The sequence below is a fragment of the Solanum tuberosum genome, unplaced genomic scaffold, assembly GCF_000226075.1.
Source record: "Solanum tuberosum cultivar DM 1-3 516 R44 unplaced genomic scaffold, SolTub_3.0 scf00020, whole genome shotgun sequence".
Taxonomy (NCBI): domain Eukaryota; kingdom Viridiplantae; phylum Streptophyta; class Magnoliopsida; order Solanales; family Solanaceae; genus Solanum; species Solanum tuberosum.
Window position 1 is genome coordinate 678505 of NW_006238946.1, and position 21677 is coordinate 700181.

The 21677-nt window shown below is 32.8% G+C and overlaps 3 protein-coding genes across 4 annotated transcripts in view; 2 read left to right on the forward strand and 1 right to left on the reverse strand.

Moving 5' to 3' along the window:
- The window catches only part of LOC102596943 (folate transporter 1, chloroplastic), a 7907-nt gene extending 5787 nt beyond the window's left edge, over positions 1–2120 (forward strand). For both annotated transcript variants that reach the window (XM_006340612.2, XM_006340613.2), the window contains exons 8-11: positions 537–608; positions 1075–1095; positions 1225–1292; positions 1722–2120. In XM_006340612.2, coding sequence (XP_006340674.1) covers positions 537–608; positions 1075–1095; positions 1225–1292; positions 1722–1854 — 294 coding nt within the window. In that variant the 3' untranslated portion in view covers positions 1855–2120. The remainder of the gene's footprint in view (positions 1–536; positions 609–1074; positions 1096–1224; positions 1293–1721) is intronic.
- Positions 2121–3162: 1042 nt separating this feature from the next.
- LOC102597478 (probable ubiquitin-conjugating enzyme E2 18) lies at positions 3163–9093 on the reverse strand. The gene is made up of 6 exons (XM_006340614.2): positions 8938–9093; positions 8676–8779; positions 8346–8448; positions 8032–8095; positions 3732–3820; positions 3163–3535 (listed from the first exon to the last, which is right to left on the reverse strand). Exons 1-6 carry the CDS (start codon positions 8965–8967, stop codon positions 3440–3442), a joined length of 486 nt encoding a protein of 161 aa, XP_006340676.1. The 5' UTR covers positions 8968–9093; the 3' UTR covers positions 3163–3439.
- Positions 9094–16438: 7345 nt separating this feature from the next.
- LOC102597794 (CDK5RAP1-like protein) lies at positions 16439–21519 on the forward strand. Its single transcript, XM_006340615.2, has 3 exons — positions 16439–16885; positions 19331–20388; positions 20771–21519. The coding sequence occupies exons 1-3, from the start codon at positions 16572–16574 to the stop codon at positions 21277–21279; spliced, it is 1881 nt and encodes a 626-aa protein (XP_006340677.1). The 5' UTR covers positions 16439–16571; the 3' UTR covers positions 21280–21519.
- Positions 21520–21677: the final 158 nt, after the last annotated feature.

A 21677-nucleotide genomic window follows, 5' to 3' on the forward strand; every position in this document is an offset into this window, starting at 1 on the left:
ACCAGAGAAAAAAAGAACCCCCCCCCCCCCCCCCCCCATTAGAAACGTAATATATATAAAAAGAAAAAAGAAAAAGAGATAAGCTCCAGCTACTAGAAGAAAAGCAAAATGGAATATTTCTCTTTGATAAGCATATCAGAGTGAAGAATGCTTGAATTATTTTCTGAACTGACTATGTGATTCTTGTTATTGTTATGTGGTGAGAGATGATTTATTTTGAACCAGTGAACTGCAACTCATTGATCAATTAATGGAAACCTATTTGCTGCTAAGTGGTGATATACTGTATCTTCTTTTTTGTCTGAAAAGCAAAAGAATTGGTTGTACGATGTCTGGAGGTTGATTATTGCTCAAGAGCAACTATCAGATGTCAATGATATTGTGATCACTGTAATGATTAGTTCTTTCATATGGAATACTCTGATGTAGAAAATTGATCATTTCAGTTCCCAATAAGAGAGAACTTGTTAACTTCTCTAAGCCTTGAAGTGATATTGGTAAACACCTCAGTATTTGCTCTTACATTTCTTTCACAGGATTCAGTTGACTATGCAACACTAGGGGCTTCTTCCAAGCTGGCAGCCATTCTTACAACATACCCATTTCAGGTATATTAGGGGTGTTACACCCACACCCAAAAAAAAATTCAAAAAATTTTTGCCCCTACCCCTCCTAATTTTTTATTTTTTATTTTCAAAAACAAATAGTGCAATTAGAAATTTTTATTATAAGTGAGAGATATATGGATTCTCATGTTTACCCATTTTGTCCATATTTGTATGAGCTTAAATAGGTTGAAATCCATATTTATCCATTTAAGAAAATATGAGTGATCCATTTAATTTAATATGGAAAAAATGGATTCATTTCACTTATATGGGATGAAATTGCCATCCCTAGGGTGTGATAAGGTTGTTCTTTTCTCCTTTCTTGGGAATATGGGTTCGGGGACAGAAGGTTTTGAGAGCATTATGGAGCACCCGTCTAAATGCCTATTTGGTCTAACAATCTTTTACCCTGTGCCCCCCTCACTTTTCTCTTTAACTAATAATGTATTAAATGAAACCTTTTCAGGTTGTGCGATCTCGATTGCAGGTAACTGCTTTACATATTACTGCTTTATGGACACTTGATACAACAACTCTTCCCAGTAGACAAGCATCTAGTGGCTCTTGATTCAGTTTTTCTATAGAGTAGTTAAAGATCTATCTTCTCTTTGAACAGCAACGACCAAGTACAACTGGAGTTCCGAGGTACATTGATAGCTGGCATGTTGTGAAGGAAACTGCAAGGTCAGGATGAAATTTAGGCTTATTTACAGCTGATGCACTTGATTAATTGTACACGAATATCAAGCATTGAGTTTGCTATATATTGAAATGTTTTCAGAATCTAAATACAAGTTCTTCTAATGCTCTTAACGGTGGCTTTCAGTATCAGGGAATCAAACTGAGAATAAACAAAAGCTGAAGAAATTCAAAATCCCTTTGATTTAATTTTTCTACCCTGACTGTATAATTCTTTTTTAAACCATTAACTTTAGAAAAAGGTTTTCAGTCTTAATCCTAAATTTCTTCCGTCCTGACTCTTCCTCTCATTTAATACATACAATAGAAGTCATCATAATCGTAAAAGAAGAGAAGAAAGTAGAACCCCCCCCCCCCCCTTATTGGTAAAATTATCTCTTAATTTTCTATCTTTCTTTTTGTTTATGCTTGCAGGTTTGAGGGCGTACGAGGCTTCTACAGAGGTATCACTCCAAACATGCTGAAAAATGTCCCTGCAGCTTCAGTTACCTTCATTGTCTATGAAAACGTCCTAAACCTGCTAAAAATGTCTAGAAGAGAGTATTAGTTCTTCTACATCTTTTTTGCCCCCACTTCTACTGTAGCACTAGGATTCTATACTAGTGAAACAATATCTGGAAAAAGAATACTCACAGATTTAACAGAAGTACAAATAGAATCATGATGCTGCTTAAGAGTATGTATAAAGTGTACAATTTTTCTAGTCTTTGTAGTTTATCAGATAAGAAATAACTTTTCGAGTCCTTGTTCAAGTACTCACGAAGCTGCTTTTGTAGCAACAATATTTGATGGAAGCCATTCTTTGACATCTAATAATACTGTATGTGAACCTTGTTAGTTGAATGCATGTTCATCGTTGTTGGTAAAAACACTAGGTGATTTCTCCCCATTTGTCCAAGTCTTGACGGGTGGAGTTTCCTGGTACTTGTGTTGGTGGAAAGTAGCAGGTACCCCATGGAAGAAAGTCTTAGTTGCATTTGTACATGCTACCAACTTCCTTTGGGGGAAAAGAGTGTTGAGGAATGAACAGAGGGAATAATTTCAGTCCAGCTTCGGAACTACACTTTTCAGTTCTCTAATGTTTATGTTCTTGGATTCTGACTAAAGTAACTGTAGTATTATGTTGGAATAGACAAGTGCGCATGTTTTAGCAACTTTGACAAATTAATGTTCGGACTTGAGATGAGACGTCTTATCATTTAAAATGTTACAAAAGAACAGACATCAAACTACCCTATCAACAAAAAGAAGAAACCAAACGAACCTATCAAACAAAATGAAGAGATATCAAACTAATCATGTAATTTGCTTAGAGATAAGAATTGTCTTTGCAAGTACAAGTAAGAAGAAGACCAAACAATTCAGATGAGTTTCTGCGGAAATACTCATAGCATGATTGCATATTAGGATATGACAATCACAAATCCTAAAACTGAATCGACCTCAACAATTAACAATAGTAGTACATATCTGCATATGTGCAAATATGCATACGTACAATAGCTCTTTTTTTTCTTTCTCCTGGATCAGCTTATGCAAACCTAGACTATTTCACCGAGTACTTGCTTACCTCTGACTAGCATAACTCTGCCTACCAAGACTTGGGGAATGAGAAGAAATCACCTAGTGTTTCTTGTCTCTATTGACATTTGAACCCTAATTTCCAATGATTTCTACCCCCCCCCCCTCCTTTCATCGACCAGTAAACCACACTATTGGGTGCACATAAGCATAGCTATCTAATTGCAGAGAGCACCAACAAGAAGGAGCAGAAAGTCCAAAGAGCTACACACATCCTATCATTTACCTGATGTTACTCAGCAGGCTAAGGAAAAGAAGTCACCAACAAGAACAATGCAAAGTAAATACAAACTTGTCATTTAGACGCCAGAAGAAAACTCTTCATGAGTTATCAATTAGGTTGTTGTGTATTTTCACAAGAGTACATAATGTTGCACAAGAAGCTCAAAAGGAAAATCATCTCCATTTACAAATATTGGACAGTAAAGGCCAACTTGCTGCACATTATGCGCTAGCAGTGGCCATGCATATGTAGAATTGTTTTTCCATTAGCATTTGATGTAAAATAAGCCAAAGCAACAATGTTGCCTTAAGGGTCAGAAGGACACCCTTCACACCTTATCATCATGGAACCACCACCTGGTTTCCTTGGGAGATCTGCCATTTCTGCAGTTCTTCACATAGCGGTCATTATCTTCAGGGCGTTGCTGCATAAGTGATGGGAACCAATAAGAACTAAAAACTAAAATAAAGCATGAGAAGCTTGGCAGAACAATGTGCTGTGTTACATATTTAAACAGACAAGGAAGAAATAGGTTCGTATTTGGAATAGAAGTTCTTTTCTAATGGTGGATCTCATAAAAGCAACTCAAATTAACATTAGTATGAATACAGGAAATGCACCTTCACGGTTGAACTTGACAACATGGAGAGAATGCTGATGCATATAGAACTGACTGTCATGGCAGGAGACCATGAATCATAGAGAATATCTGCAAGACATGAAGAAGCTGTTGTCAACTGCTGGTTCTAATGATACATGTCCAATTTCTATAAGATGTTGAAAAATCTTTCTTGAGATGGATGCTTAGCACTAGCAGACCAATTAGCAAACTGTGCACGAACCTTTAAGTTTTCACTTCACCCACACAAAAACAAAATATGGTATGGAACGTTTAGGCTTTCACTTTCACCCACAGAATAAACAAAAATCTGCTATATAACTGCATAATAGGAGAAACTAAAGATGGTATTTCAAAGTTTTCCTGTTCTCCAAAGGTCACTAGTAAAGATGTTAAGTAATATTATTTCTGCAAACCCACATGACAGGAAGAAACTACAGAAGAGAGAGAAAAGTGAAGAAGATGGCATACGAAAGTTTCCCTCTTCAGCACCATCCTAATCCAGAGGTCACTAAGGATGAGGTTATGTGAATATGATTTCTACAAACCTGCCCAATGTATCTGAAAAATCTTTCAGTTTGACTACGGCAATACGTGATAAGACAATGAGATCATAGGCCATGTCAAAACAAGAGAATTCTGATTCACTATTATTTGTTAACATAAATACAGCTTTAACTTAGAGGTAAATAAGAGTAGGTAGGTAAATGGTATTCTAATAGATATTAAAGTTTATTTGGTACAAAATTCAGTTTCAGGAAATGAACTTTTGTTTTAGTCAATGATTAAGTTAACATATGCACAAGGAAGTTCCAACAAAATGACTAAATCATGATGAAACATAAGTTAGAATTAACAGATGAACATAAGTTTGTTTTTTTTTTTTTTGAAGAAGAGATGAGCATAAGTTATTCTCATGATGATTCAGTTCCAACAAAATGAAACGTTCACCTAATGACCAATTCTTTCTTCTCCTAGAGGAACTGATTTTGTATAAGTGGACTTCATAAAGAAACTGAGTGCAGATTGCCACTATTGACACAAGCAAACTCTTCGTTTCCACTGATGCACTGAAGTCAAACAAATAGGCATGGATATGGGTATTTTCATACCTCTAACAAATTACCAGATACCAGAAAAGAATTGATAACGGATAATACTAGCAAACCTAGTACTCATGCTGAAGTAACATAACATACGTCATGAAGGTTAAATCTCTGATGCCAGGCTTTATATACTTTGTAAGTCTAGATTCAATGTGTACACATTAATGTTCGTAACCCTCCAAAACATGTTCTCCTAGGGTACAAGGATCATTTAGTTGAGACAAGAATAGCATCTCCTCTATTGTATACCATACAATTTTTACACACATTGTAACAACAGTCATTATGCTAAAGATAAGACTATTTTGAAAGATTTTAGTAATATAGACTTCACAAACTGATACGGGACAGTAACTTAAATTACAATTTCAAGCAAGAAATTGATGGCAAAAATATCCACCAGAAAAGGGAAAACATAGCAGATAACAACTCAATGATCTCCATCAATCCAGACATGGTATGCCATACTCAAAGTCAAACAGTCATCTTTCAGCTTCTCAAAACTTATTCTAATCATTGTTTGGCCATTAAAGGATAGCTAGCAAACATTGCCACTCGTTGATACACTAGTTCAATCTATTGAGCCGAATTTAAGCACAACATTGACACCTTTTGATTTGTCTAATGACGAAATTGTTCACATCTGAATTCTAAATGTTAATTGGCAATATCTATTTCTGCTAATTACCGAAGCTAAACTACTCATTCGCTTAGCACACAACTCCACCTAAGAGAAAGGAAGGGAATTGGTGTTAGTCATGATTTTGAAGGTAAGTACAAAGTATGTAACTTTGATCCAAATGAAAATGAACTGGTGCGTAATGAACCATTATAGAAAGAGCCAATAAAGAAATATTTTATGTGGCATCATAGTGAATAGCCCAACTTTAAGTTAATACGGCTCTTACGCAATTAGGCAAGTAAGAAGAAGATTTACCACAATTATGTCACACAAAAGTAGAAACTGGGGGAATTTAATGTAAAAGAGACTTATTTTTTGGCGGATAACGGGATTGCTGTTTTTGTAGAATATTGCTTTTTATAATAAGACTAAGGAAAATTCAAATTTACTTCAGAATAAAGTAATATGACTTCTGTTTTACTTATGTGAATCACGACAATAGAATGGACCCAAAAACAGACAAAATGAAGAGACAATGCTTATTCTACTCATGCAATGTGTAAGAATCAGCATGCGGTCGGTCTAGTTCTATTCTGAGCTATTTTGGTTAAGATTTTTTGTTTACAATCTGTAGATAGGAAAACAAATCATCGTCCAGTTTGGTTTTTCTGATTTCTCTTTCCGATTTGGGCCTCTTATGGGTATCTAATTTGTTTCTTTTTGGCTTCTTATCTGTCATCGTCCTAAATTTTGTCCTTGCACACTCCCATGTGTAGTGATCGTTCACATCAACCTCCAATTACACAAGTGGATTGTTGACTAGGAGAAGTTTAATGAGTCTAGGCTCTATCCCCGGTAAGGTACATGAATATGAAAATCTTATTAAGATATTAATGTGTTGTCTCTATCGGGATCATGAGATTAGGATAGGGTAATATCAAGGAGCAATTTGTTAATGTTCAAATGTTGTGTACCCATCAAAGAAAAGGGTTCAATTACTTACTCACATCTTCTTCCTCTTTTTTTACCCCTCCCTAGGAGCTCTCACCCTTGTTGCTCCCTTGGTGACTTGAATCCACAACCTCAGTGTTGGAGGTGGAAGGTGGTTACCATGCGAGCAACCCATGTCGTCCTTATTCATATCTTTTTCGATAAGTAATCGTGATTTTACTTGAGCAAGTACCAAGAAGCTAGTGCAAAAGAATAGCTACTCATTTCTTTTTTAACTTAAAACACACAGACCTACTAAAAACAAACACAGGCTCATGTGAGTAGCCAACTTTTACTTTTCAAGTAATCTTAATAAATTTCAGACGATACCTCAACTTTTTCTTTTTTTTTGTTTATACTGATAATCTAGACCCTCAGTTCCACAAATGTTTCAAAAATTAGAATGTGACAATTGTTATCTTTGGAAGTGACAGAGCCATTAAAGAAGGAGATCTTGTCAAGTGTTGGGATCCTAGGATACTTAATAAAATGAAGCTTTAGCCACATCTTGTTGGTGACTCAAGCCACAAGAACAATGATTAGAATCATGTGGGCAGCCAGCTTCCACCTCCATCAAGTAATCCTAGATAAATTTCCATATTATATCTCAAAAATTATGATTTTTCAATGTAGAGGGGTTTTTTCTTTCTTTCAGAAAATCGAAAATGAACCAAAAAAATTGGATTCTCATAAACGAACTCTGAAAACAAGAATGTAAATGTTGGTCGAGGTGCGCAAGCTATCCCGGATACCGCAGTTATCAAAAAGAAACAACAATAAGAATGTACACATTGTCTTTGGTAGTGATACTGCTCTTAAAGAAGGAGATCTTTGCGCTTAAACAATAGCACAACCTTCGATTAAAAAGAACGAAAAGAAAAAGAGTTCCTTCCAGAAAGAGCATCACAGTCAAAAGCATTTACTACACCCTCAATCCAATGAAAAGGCATAAGTTTTTTAATTAAGTAATACGAACCCCTTTCTCTTTGCTTATGCAATTTCAGAATTGTATGCTCAAGCCTATACAGTGCCAAATTGGAACTGTTCAAAGGAAGTGCAAGAGTCTTCACCGTGACCTAGGTGATGGTGGTTTGACCAAGTTTAAATTATCATTCTACTAAGACTGTTAAAAAATTTCAGCTAAAACCGCATAATGCACACTACCTTAGCAAAGAGAGTTTTACATAAGAAAAAGATTTCTTATTTGTTATCCGTGTTGACTATTGCTCCCTCAGAAGGTATGTATAATAAAATAGAATTGGAATTGAATCAAGATCAGTCAATAAAAATAAAATACACTGAGACCATGCAACAATGTCATTGACATCAGCCAGCAATCTACTGTTGACACCAATTCTTAGAAAAAAACTGGTTAAAAGTCATAAAAAGCACTTTGAGCGCCATAATACCAAGCATCTAATCTTTAACAGAAACAAGTATGCACCACAAATCATTTCCCACGTGACCATGCATAGAAATCGAAAATTTGAACAACATACAAACAACATACAGTGACCAAATTAATAAGCATCTCGTGGTAGTAAGTAAGAGAATGGAAGATATTTGATTACATATATAACTACCTAAGCAAATGTGCCCGTTGCTATAGATATGAGGGTGTAACGGAGCCGGTGGCACAAAAATCACCTGCATCAATATGGTAGTCAGCAAAAATAAGTAGGATATGAGTTTCAATTGCAATCTTTAAAAGAAACAACAATCCCTAGACCCCCATAAGAGAATAACATCAATCGGTATCAACCATCACATAGACAAAGGAGTGTTAGCATAGGTTATTCAAGTCACGAGGAGAGTGAAGTGAAAAAAAATGGGTAGGGAGATTTGGAGTTTGGGGGCTAGGGTTACCATATCAAGAAAGGCACAAAACTTTACCCACCTGCGGAGCTTCCATGGGATAATGTTCTGGAAAATCAACTTGAAGATTATAGGTTTCATCCGCATAGAGAGTTCCAGGAGCCCCATTCACTTCAATTACCCACCTTTTCACCAAAGAACCACATCAATCAATATCACCAAAGAACCACATCAATCAAAAGTTAATGTAACTATATAAATACCCTCTATTCCAAAGAAAGCAAAAAATCAACCAAGAATCTTTAGTGAATTATTGTACCCCAGATCATAAATTCCAGTAGGCTAAAAAGGGTAACCAAGAAATTCACTGAAAAACCTAAAGAAAACCCAATTAAACAAGAAAGAGTGAGACCTTTGAAGATTATCAGTAACTTTATGTTTGAAACCAGCAGGGGGATTGACTTGCCACTCCGCCAACTCTTTCTGGAGTCGATTGCATGCTATCTTGCTTAATGTCTGATCAAGAATCCAACGAAAACAGTAAAACCCACATCGGAATTACCAGAGAGAAGGGGCCAAATTAGAGGTAAAATTAAGACAGAAAGGAGGAGAAAAAAAAAGATAAAAAGTAAAAAAAAAAAACAAGAAAGGGAAAGAAGATGAAGAAGAAGAACCTTGCGAGAAGAGGCGGAGGAGGCGGACATAGCTGACAGCAGCGTCAACGACGACGACGACGATATCGATGAGAACTATACACACAGATGACAGCAGAGAAGAAAAGAAAAGGCTTGGAAAATCATGTATTCATTGGCCCCGCTTCCATTTTTGTTTTTCTGTATTTATATTTATTAGTTTCCACCTTTTACTTCCGTTATTTTGTTGTTTTTTTTTTTTTTGGTACATTTTATTTCCTTTATTTAGTGGAGTAGCTAACAACTTTTAATAGTTAAAAATAAAAATTAAAGTGAAAGATAAGTAATATCTTAATATCTAACCATATATTAGTTAAGTTATTGCATGTAAATAAATTGAACTGCACCGTTATAAGAAAAAAAAATTGTCGCCTTAAGTTTATTATTATTTTATTTTACTATGATTTATTTTCACGGATTTACGATTAATATCTAAAATATGTTTTACAGTATAAATTTTTATTTCTATTTATTCTTAAACGAGGTAATATTTTTTTAAGAATACTCAAATATCTTTTGCTCTTTTTAATTATGAGGATATAATATAATGAATATTATTTTCCTAATGTATAATAGGTAAATTATTAATGATTATTAATTAATAAGTTAAAGTTCGAAAAGAGACTGAACTGAAAATTATGAAGCTCTTTGGGGATAAAGTAGTGTTTTTTTGGTGTGATTTTATGTTTAATAAATAATAAAAAAATACAAACAAATAAGCAGTATTATTTTATAAGACAAAACCGTCTAAGTACACTGTATTGCTCTGTGTCTTTGTTTTTAGTGGAAGAAAAACATTGTTCTTTTCCTCTCATTTTGTTTACCGGAACTAATCAACAATGGTAAAAGTAATTAACATCGAACAATGTCAACAAGTCTTATATATGTAGCACGAATTTAAATTAATCCAAACGAATATCACATAGTGGAGAAAAATAAAAAGGAATTTTTTTAAAAAATATTTGTGTTCAATTTATTTATCTTTCTTTTTTCTTTAGTTCAATTGAAAAATAGTTTTTTTTTTCTTTCTTTAATAACTTGTTATTTTAACTTAGCCCATAATATGTTTAGAAATACAAAATTAAATAATATTTTAACTTTCGACGTGTCTTTAATAATTATAAAATTCAAAAAGATTGTTTACGTCAATTGAAATCAATAAATTAAAATAGAGGGAGAATCATTCAATGAAATTAGAAAGTAGAATATAGTAGAGAATATGTTCTGCTCTGCTTCATGTGGATAAAGATCGTCTACTTGCCAATTGGAATAGGCGTTAGGTGTAAGGTGTTGGTATCAGTTTTTATAAAACTAGTAGTATATATCTTCTGAATTATGGAGATTTTATAGTTCTGTAAATTGACATTTAGTATAGTATTTTTAATTGTTTGTCGTGGATAAGATGAGAGATGCGAATTGTGAAGAGGAGGTGTATGGATGCATTTATAAGAGTATTTTTAGGCTAAATATTGATGATAAGAATATTTAATTTTTAGATCAAACTATTAGACACTAGTGTACTTGTCCGCGCTTCGCGCGGTTCTAGAAAAATATAATATATGAATTAGTATTAATTAATATTATGATTTTATAAAAAGACAATAATTATAATGAAACCCTCTTCATGATTTTGCTGTATTTTTAGATTATATATATAGAGAGAGAGAGATCTTTTATTGAATAAATATATGTGAGACATTAACACCGTATATGAAATTATTTATTCAAATTAATGTATAATATTAAGTTAAATAACGTATCGGGAAAAAAGTGATGAAGAAATTTGGTAATGTATATATCTAAGAGACAATCTAAGAGCATGTTTGGCATGACTGTTGGGATGCCAAAAGTGTTTTTTGGTGAAAAACACTTTTAAAATAATAATATCAGTATTTGACAAATTCTTAAAATTTGAATTATATTTAAGTCATCATGTTAATATTTAATTAATTTATTTATGTATAATATTGATTGAAAATATGTATATTTTAATTTAATTAAGAAAATTTAATTAAAAATTTCTAATAAATATTTAAAATAGTTTCTCTCTATAAAATACTCTTAATATTAAAAGTACATTGATACTTGTCATTTTTCGTAATTTGACTTTCAAAGGAACTTTTTAAAAAAGATTAGTCAAACACGATTTGCTTATCATAACCACTTTTCAAATGAATTAGTCAAACACAAATTTTTTTCAAAAACACTTTTTTAAAAAGTCATTTTAAAAAAGTACTTTTAGAAATAAACAGCTTTTAGCAGTAATATCAAATAGGCTCTAACTTTATTTAATCTTTTATAAACAATCTAATATGATTTTAAGATGTAAAAAAAAGAAATTAGAATATTGAAAATGTAAATATACCCTAATTACCAGTTAACATGTGGAATGGGAAGTTACCATATTAATTAAATTATGAAATACTTAATGAATTTAGATATTATTATTTTTTGAAATTTTGATTAAGAACTTTTAGGAGTAACTAAGTAAGGATAAAGTTAAAACAACTAAAATCTCATAATTTGTATTTATAGCTATTAATGACTATCATACAAATAAAAGCATTCCAATTAAATTTTAAGTAGCATATAATATTAAGAAGTGGTATATGAATTAAAGAAAATTGTCTTTCAAGCGAAAAATCAAAACTTCTAAAATGTAAAAGTAATGAAAATAAATGATATTTTCAATTAATTTTGTAGACATTTTGTTTCGACGTTTCTGTTCTTGCATATAGTTCATAACATTTCTAATAACATCTATCTAAACAAAATAAATAATTATTTAGGGGAAAGATAGAATATCAAGAGGCAGAGGCATAAATTATTAGTGATTAATTATTATTTTTTAAATTGATGCACATTAAAAATCTTCCTTGGATTGATGCTAAGGAACAACTTTTCACTTCTTCTTTAGGAGTTGTTGCACAAAGATGAGCAAACTTATGGAGAGAAATTTTCTTGTGGATTGACTCTTGTCAAAGAATTATTTAATTTATCAAACTAATTAGTTGATATTTTTTTATAATTAAAGTAATTTGATGTGAATTATATATTATTAATTAATTAAGAATAAAAAGCTACGGAGAATGAAGATGAATTTTTAAAACAAAATAATTAAAAATAATAATAAACAAAGGATCAATAAATGTTTTAGGCAAAAAAAAGGTGTTACATCACACACATATATATATATATATATATAAAATTAGATTATTTGCAAATGAAAGAAATACCCACAGTTTATGAGGATGTGATTTGTTTTGGGAACATGTACAAAATCAACCAAAATTCAATATGAAATTAATATAATTATTCTTGAAATTACAATAGAAATTTAACCCATAAAAGATAATATTATTACATTTATAATTATGTACAAACTTGTAACAAATAATAAGTGTAACAAAATTTGATATATTGTTGATAATGACTATTTTTTCAAGCTTGAATTTGGACAAATACTTTTCACCAGTAAAGCCATATGTCAATTCTTCATTATTTCCTAATAACAAAAAAATTGCCTCAAAATAGTACGTAAAATCAATAATTGTGTCAAAATCAAAATAAAGGACAAACTTTTTTTTTCTTCTGAAAAAAGAGTTCCAAATGAAAAAAGAGTAAATTAACACTAATGAAAGCTATGGAATGAAAGGAAGAATGTTATAGATCGAAAATAATTTTCTTTAGTATTTATAGTAATAAAAAATAGTAACATAATGTAAGAGAAGTCCAACGAATTTGAGTATAATTATAAGTAAATGAATATTAAGTACATTAATAGTGCCTAATTACATTTGTACAGTAAAGGGGGGGTTTAAATTGGTATTAAAGTGCCTCAACGTGGGCTGCATTCATTTGGACATTTTCTGGAATCCCATATTTATAATTGGGTGTTATGAAGTTTTTATTAATAGTCCTTTAATTAATTAATAGAAGAAATCAACCAAAAATGTAATTAAAAATCAGAAAAATGGCAAAAAAATGAGAATAAATATAAATCCAAAAGCTGTCCATAGAGAGGTGCCACGTCACCGTTTCTATATCCAGCTTTATATTAATATATAGATTTTTTGTTAGCTCTTCTACTTCATTGAAGAATAAATGCTGAACTTGAAGGGACACTTTGCCCTCACCAGTCACATATTAAAAAGGACAAGGGCAAAATTGCCTAATTTTCAAGTAGTTTGAGAGTAAAATGAATTACTAATTCTTTTTTTTTCTGTGTGTGCTAGAGTAACTGTTTGTAATAAAAGCATTTTTGAGCTAGTTGACTAACACGAAAAACTTTTTTGAGCCAAAATATAATGAAAGATAAAATTAACTTGTTTCGAATAAATCAGATATTTTAATTATTTTTTTTCCGTAAACATTGAAGAGATGCTTCCCCTCACTAGTCACATATTATAGAGTGGCGAAGACTCAACATCACAATACGAAATTTTATATTGCGAATTGCATTGCTTCATTACCACTTACTAACCGCCCCTTATGGAGTAATTGTTTCTGTATCAAATTAAATGACGCAATACGTCGAAAAAGTCAAGCAAAAAACTTTAGGTAAATTTATTTAATTAGATGTAGAGATTAAAAAGAAGAGAACTTTTCAAGTTTATGTCCTAAATATGCTTAATATTTATGTGTTTTATCGAGTTGAGTATCTATCGAAAACTGTTATTTATCTAGAGGAGCAGAGGGAAATAAATGTGGAAGGGAGACTTAGAAATATGAAGAAGCTGTCATCACCAGTCACGTAGAAGAGTGGCCACCCTCAACATTGCAGTTGACAACTCATATGAATAACCTAGTCCACAAATTTAAGTCTAAGCCTGGCTCTACTCTATCAATTATTATTTTTATCTTTTATCCGTGTATATAATATATATTGAAGTTTGATTAATTTAAATTTATATCGTTAATGCTCTATTAGGAGGAAAGCACTTCCTAATAAGTTTTACTTTTGTATTCAATGACGCAAAAAAGAGAGTAGAAAAAGTCGTGCGACGCTAGAACAAAACAGCGTCGGTCCATTCCAAATAGAGTTGAATAATACTTAGGTTTTACATTTAATATTTGTTCAAAGTATATTTAATATCTTAATGAAAATAAAGTACAATTTTTTATTGGGGAAACATGATGATAATTAAGTAAGTCAAAATCAAAATAAAGGACAAACTTTTTTTTTCTTCTGAAAAAAGAGTAAATTAACACTAATGAAAGCTATGGAAATGAAAGTAAGAATGTTATACACTGGAAATGATTTTCTTTAGTATTTATAGTAATAAAAAATAGTAACATAATGTAAGAGAAGTCCAACGAATTTGAGTATAATTATAAGTAAATGAATATTAAGTACATTAATAGTGCCTAATTACATTTGTACAGTAAAGGCGTATTAAAGTGCCTCAACGTGGGCTGCATTCATTTGGACATTTTCTGGAATCCCATATTTATAATTGGGTGTTATGAAGTTTTTATTAATAGTCCTTTAATTAATTAATAGAAGAAATCAACCAAAAATGTAATTAAAAATCAGAAAAATGGCAAAAAAATGAGAATAAATATAAATCCAAAAGCTGTCCATAGAGAGGTGTCACGTCACCGTTTCTATATCCAGCTTTATATTAATATATAGATTAGTTGAGAATATTTTTAATTATTTTCCAAATATAAAATGAGCTATTTAAGGGAAGCGAACTGCAAAGTATCAAAGTCATGCCATTTATTCAAATTCCTTCTCAATTAGCTCACAAAATCATGAGCGTGATCCAAGGAAAGGTCTTTTAGCACTTCATTAGGAAGTAAGGAATCTGGATTAATACACACTAATTTCTCTAAGTTTTCGTATAATATTCGTACGCCAAACATATATGGAATCCAATTACTTACTTGTAATTAAAGTTTTTTTTAATCTTTTATTACTTGTATTGAAGTCCGATTAATTCAAATTCATGCTACGTATGATTCATTAAGGAAAAGTGTGTCCTAGCAAAAGTTTTTCCATGTCAAGGCTTAAAATCGAGACTTTTGATTGAGTAAAAAGCAACATCATCTACGATAACCACATCCTTTGATGGTTACTTGTGATTAAAGTTACTTATCCTAGTTTTCATTTTCCTAACTAATATGAAGTGGTTCAGAGATATTAAAACTCGCACTAATTTTTAATATCGTATTAGAAAAATTAGATTAATTTGAGAGACTCGTATATATTATTTTGCTACATACATTTCATGTTTAAGGTAAATGTTTATAACCATTGAATATTTATACTCTACCAATTATCTTAATCTCAATTAACATTAGAGTAAGAGGGTGTTGGATTGACTTAAAAGTTGGCCAAACCTTTTTTTAAGTCAATTTTTGTCTTTCGAAAGTGTTTGACAAATATAAAAAAATAACTTAAAATAAGTTAGAAAGTGTTTGACTAAGTAAAAAAATGACTTAAAATAAGTGAAAAATCAAAAGTAGGTTTCCCCCAACTTTTTATTTTTTGACTTAAAAACTTTTTTTTTTAAGTCTATCCAAACGGGCTCTAAAAGAATCTATATCACTTGGATCTTATTTGTCATTGCTGCTAAAAACTTACATATTATTTATCTAAAAGCACTTTTTAAAAATGGGTTTTTAGAAAAATGCTTTTGAAAAATAATAATATGTGTTTGAGTAAGTCATTTGAAAAGTTCTTCTGATAAGCAAATTATAATCCTTTTAAAAAGTGTTTTTGAGAGTCAGATTACAAAAAAGGTTAAGTATAAACGTAATTTTAATATTAAGATTAATTTATTGAGAGAAACTATTTTAAATATCTACTACAAAAAATTTAATTTTAATTAGAATGCATGCACTCAAATTTTCAATCAATATTATACATAAATAAATAAATTAAATATTAATATATAAACATAAAATAATAAAAAAAATTATATTTAAAAAAATTATTTATATAAAAATTAAAATAAAATTGTTGAATGAAACTTAACCAAACTTATAAGATATGCTTATTAATTAATAAGAAATATATATATATATATATATTTTAGTCTTTAAAAAAATAATTTTCTACCTGCTTCTATTTTTTTTTGTAAGAAGCAGAAAATTTTAGTTTATTCACAACAACATAAAAAATGTTTCTACTTCAGTTTGAAAGCACTTTTAAGGATTCGTCAAACACTTAAATTTTTTTTAAAGTGTTTTATTAAAAAAGAAAAAACACTTTTAACCTCAAAACAATAATATCAAACATGCTCTTAAATCATAATTAATTAAAAACATATATATAAGACATACGTTTCTTGTATTTATTTATTAATTAGTTAGAAGTAAACACTCGATACATATATTTTTTTAATGGCTTGCTCATTCTAATAACCAAATATAACATGGCATCAAATAAAAAAGAGAATATGGTAAGACAAAATAAAAATTAAGTAACTTATTTTGATTTAAATTAATTTGTAAATTCAATAATACCAAAACCGGATATCTCACGAAATAGTAGTAGGACCGGTTTATTTTTTGCCCTTCCAGAGCCGCCGAAGCCAGCTCGCCGGTTTGGTTGTGGCCATTCGTAGCCCTATCCACAGTCTGCAAACCACAACAAACACAAACCAAAAATGGCGTCTTCTCTATCTTCTCTATCAACCATGTTGAGCCAACCTCACTGTGCCGTGCGCATCAAATTCCCTAAACAATATTCGGTCAGATTCCTTTCTTCGAAGCTTCTAGAAGTTCAATCAACCTCCTGCCGCCTACGCCGCCGCACGTCAGTTTCTCTTCGGAGGAGTTCTACATTCTCTATCAAGATATCCAGGAATTTCTCGCAGTGTCACTCACGCACTTCTTTAACCAGCAAGGACCAAATTCCAACCCTCCGCGACTTCATACCCAAAGCTACTCAGACTGTTCCTACTTCCGATGTTCAGCAGGAGTAAGTTTCTTTGCTTTCCTTTCTCTCATTTGACACCTTTTTTTGTGATCAACGTGCTTACCATTCCATGTTGGCTAGAGAAACAGTTTAAAATGGTTTTAGGTGATGTAATTGTAGTGAATGGTGTTGACATTCAGCTCTAGCACCACTCCTCCGGTTAATCTATAGATACAATCAAACAATTTCTTCAAAGAAGTTATGTAATTTAACACTAAGTTACTAAGAGAAGTACTTGGCACCCTCTGGGTCAAAATCTTGGATTTGCTTCTCATTTTCATTATTAGATCAAAGTACAAGCCTTATGTCGCATTGCAAGTTTTGTTTTTGGATTGCAGACATATTAAGATCATGTCTCAGTAGAAAGTCAATCCATTTATTAAGCATGGTCTTTTTAACATTTCACATAGTCAGAAATGGTCCATTACTTCCACTAAGTTGTTAAAATCAGACATGAGTTTTGTTGTTGCCAACCCTGTAAAACTTTGGAGCTTTAATTTTGTTGTTGTCAACCATTGTTTCCATAACAGTTCAGTGTTCTTGGGGAGCAAATTGGCGTGATCTCAACTTGCCAGATACAAGTTATTGACTACCCATGGTAACTTAATAGCTCTAGGATTGATAGTTCACTACTTCACTACAATGTGAGTGGCATGCTTTAAGCACCTTTATGTTCTGAGGGCCAAAGGGCTTAGATGATTCCCCTATGCATCATTTGGAAGGAATAAGCTCCCTGAGATGCTTGAAATTGCAGGACTTTCTCTTTTTTTGTAATCTGATATTAATGAAAATTTACCTTACCTGATAAAAACAAAAGAAAGGTGGGGGGAGGGTGCATGGTTGGTCCGATTGAACTGTTGAGTTTGTTTGATTGGAGGAAGGAGAGGCAAAGATGTCGAAGAGAAATTTGTCTCATTAACTATGCTCCAGTGAAACATTAATGATTTACTTCCCATAATTGATATCCTTATTCCTTTCCGTTCAATGTTGGAAGGATTTAAAAGGCAATATAGAAGGCATGCCAAAACTCCAATCCAATGTGAATATATCTCTAACCTTACTTCCATTCGTCTAACTTCTCCCCTTTTCACTTGAACCAAACTCCACATTACATGGGAACTACATGCCTCTACTTCACCATAGCTTCCAAGTTGTTCCTAGCACAAAGGTAGCAGGTGTTTTGATGTGTCTGAGTATTTATCATCCTAAAAACTAAAGAGGTTGCCTTTGAGACGTTAGACTCAACCTTATTCGGGTTAAAACCTGAAGTAGCTCGAGGGGCAAAAGGTGGAGGATTTGTGGCCTAGGTCGCAAGTTCAAGCCCCACATCATGCAAAGCGAAGCCTAGTAAGTGGAGAAGGGTAGAGGGGCGGGCCCATTATCCACCGAGTTTAGAAGTCTGTGATTGGTTCAAAGGGCGGGTCACATGCAGATTTCTCGGTTATCAAAAAAAAAACCTGAAGTCAGATCGTTTGCTATCCCTGCTTGTAGAAAAAAATATCCATCTGAAAACTACCATATGTCCTTAAGATGAACCTTTTCTGTCTTTGTTACAGTGATCTTTATCCATTGGCTGCATTAAGGAGAGACAACAGTGGCACCACTCTTGTCTAGGAAATCACAAGTACATGTGAGGTTCTTAACTACCATAATTGTGTGTCATATTTTGGTCAATTATTGTCAATACACATTTGACAATTCTGGAAGTCAGCCAATATGTATGATAATTCTTTTTTATCGTCTTGCCCTTAATACCAATATAGATTTTCATCCTAATGTACATATTATCCATCAAAGTCCACAGTTCCTAGTGCAAATTGAAACTGTCATTGAAATAGTGATGAAATGAAAACTGTGAATAGGAATTGAAAAAGGAAAAAAAGAGGAGCATGCAAAAATTATAAGACTATTTCCTTCTCAAGTTTATTATGCCTTCATACTAAGAACTTGAGGTCATCAGTGCGAGCAATTTTTTTATTAGAGTAGACTAAAGGTATCGAACAGTTTGTTTGTAACGCTGTCGTCTGGTTGCCTCTTATCTTTGATATATCAGGCTCCTCAAAAACTATGAGGAGCCTTTTGAGCAAACAATTGCATGGAAATCCAATTATTCAAACTAGAAGGAGTAGAAAAGTTTCAACTCAAAACGTACAAACCCGGATTCTTACAATGAACTGTCGGAAAATTTGGAACAACTTATTTACTTGCAAGTTTTGCCTCAAAAGTTCCAAAAGATGTTGCTCTGTTTTGTTCAAACTTCAGAATGGGATAATTCAATACTTTAGTTGGTAGATCTACTGAAGTGTGATCTATCAGCAATTTTATAGGATAATGATTCTTTATGTTTCTGATTTTCTTGTTTCACTAAAGGATTTATAACCTTATCTTCATTCATAGTGCCAAATTAGTAATCTTAGTTTTCTCAGAATTGGGTGTCTTTTGCTGTAGGCCTGTGATGATATCTGATGTTATCCCTAGAGGACGCATCTATCATGAAACTTATGGATGTCAAATGAATGTCAATGATATGGAGATTGTTTTATCCATCATGAAAAATGCTGGATACACTGAAAGTGTGGAAGTCCCAGAAAATGCTGAGATAATATTTATAAATACTTGTGCTATAAGGGACAATGCAGAACTTAAGGTTTGGCAGAGGCTCAATTATTTTTGGTTTCTTAAGAGGCAATGGAAGAGCAATGTTGCCTCTGGAAGGTCACAGTCTGCACATCCCCCAAAAGTAGTTGTGCTGGGGTGTATGGCTGAGAGGTTGAAGGACAAAATATTGGATGCAGATAAGATGGTTGACGTAGTTTGTGGACCTGATGCTTATCGAGACTTACCACGCCTGTTGGAAGAAGTGGACTATGGTCAAAAAGGTATCAATACTCTACTTTCACTTGAAGAAACCTACGCGGATATTAATCCAGTCCGGATCTCCAAAAATTCTATATCTGCATTTGTATCTGTGATGAGGGGTTGCAATAATATGTGTTCATTCTGCATTGTCCCCTTCACTAGAGGGAGAGAACGGTCTCGCCCAGTGGAATCAATTGTGAAAGAGGTCGCTGAACTTTGGAAAGAGGGAGTCAAAGAGGTCACGCTTCTTGGCCAAAATGTAAATAGCTATAATGATACATCTGGAGTTGAAAATCCGGATGAACCAGCAGTCAGTTGGGAACTTAGTGATGGATTCTCCAGCATGTGTAAAGTAAAACATGTGGGTCTACGGTTTGCTGATCTCCTAGATAGACTTGCCATTGAATTTCCTGAAATGCGGTTCAGATACACTTCCCCACATCCTAAAGATTTTCCAGATGATTTGTTGTATGTAATGCGGGACAGGTACAATATCTGCAAAAGCATTCATCTGCCAGCACAGTCAGGCAGCAGTGCAGTGCTTGAAAGAATGCGTCGTGGATACACTCGCGAAGTATATTTAGATCTTGTGAAGAAGATAAGGGATATAATACCGGAAATGGGCATAAGCAGCGACTTCATATGTGGTAAGATCGCATTCCATTGTGTTTTCTTAACTACAGTGACCTCACTTAAGGCCGACCATGCATGCTACAGTATTCTATAATCAGACATGGTCTGTTGCTTTAGGTTTTTGGGAAATATTTGTATTTTCTTTTCTAGTTATTTTATGATACTTGTTTTATTTATTCCTTTTTCAAGAATAAGAGTTGCTACAGTATTTTATATTTACATAAGACGAGCTGACTACTTCTGCTTCCTGACTTCTCACATTGAGAAATTGATCTAGGAGTTCTTGAATTATTCTAATGTCATGAGAGGACAAACTGTTCATAGTTAATAGGCAGATATACATGGGAGCTATACAATATCACTTATCTAGCTTTTAATTCTTTTGACATGTTTCAGGTTTCTGTGGAGAAACGGAAGAGGATCACGAAGACACACTAAGCCTTGTAAAGACTGTCTGTTATGATATGGCATACATGTTTGCTTACAGCATGAGAGAGAAAACACATGCACAGAGAAAATATGTTGATGATGTTCCTGAAGATGTGAAGCAGAGGAGGCTCACAGAACTAATAGAAGCTTTTCGCGGGAGTACAGGTCAGTGCTATGACGCTAAAATTGGCACAATCCAACTTGTGCTAGTTGAAGGGCCAAATAAGAGAGCCCCCGACACAGAGTTAATTGGTAAGAGTGATAGAGGCCATAGGGTATCATTTACGAACCTGCCTATCCCAGATAAGGTTGATAATAATGGAAAGCGCAATCCAAAGGTTGGTGATTATGTTGAAGTACACATAACAAAATCCACAAGGGCATCACTGTTTGGAGAAGCACTTGCTATAACCAAATTAAGCTCATTTTATAACACTTTACATGAAGAAGCTGTTGCCTTTGCCAGCAGAACTTAAGCTATTATTAAAGCTTTTGTACTACAGTTTGCTCTTCCATCTTGCTTTTCTTTTGAAATCACAGAGTATTGTTAATAGTTGTAGCATTCTTGGTAGCTTAAAGATCTTTTGCTTCCATACTGGAGTTTTATATCTGGCTGTTCCAGATAGCGCAGAGATCAGTCATTTTTGAGCTGGTTAATTTTCAGGATCCAATTCAGGCAAGAAGTCTGCTTAATAATATTTGAAAATCTGTTGCTATTCACTAGTTTGGAGGGAATCCCGGAAATTTTTATCTCGATAATAGTTATGGTAACCTTATCAACTGTCTTCACATTTTGAAACTTTGTCTGGCCATTATCAGTTCCTTACATATTCATCAAGCTTAACTATAATCAAATGTTGCATACAAAGCCATT

Coding starts and splice junctions, on each gene's coding strand:
- LOC102597478 (XM_006340614.2), bottom strand. CDS start 8,967: ATGTCCGCCTCCTCCGCCTCTTCTCGCAAG. Junction 8,096..8,345: donor ATCCCATGGAAGCTCCGCAG/GTGGGTAAAGTT, acceptor ATATTGATGCAG/GTGATTTTTGTGCCACCGGC. Junction 3,821..8,031: donor CAACGGGCACATTTGCTTAG/GTAGTTATATAT, acceptor CATGTCTTGCAG/ATATTCTCTATGATTCATGG.
- LOC102597794 (XM_006340615.2), top strand. CDS start 16,572: ATGGCGTCTTCTCTATCTTCTCTATCAACCATGTTGAGCCAACCTCAC. Junction 16,886..19,330: donor ACTTCCGATGTTCAGCAGGA/GTAAGTTTCTTT, acceptor CTTTTGCTGTAG/GCCTGTGATGATATCTGATG. Junction 20,389..20,770: donor AAGCAGCGACTTCATATGTG/GTAAGATCGCAT, acceptor GACATGTTTCAG/GTTTCTGTGGAGAAACGGAA.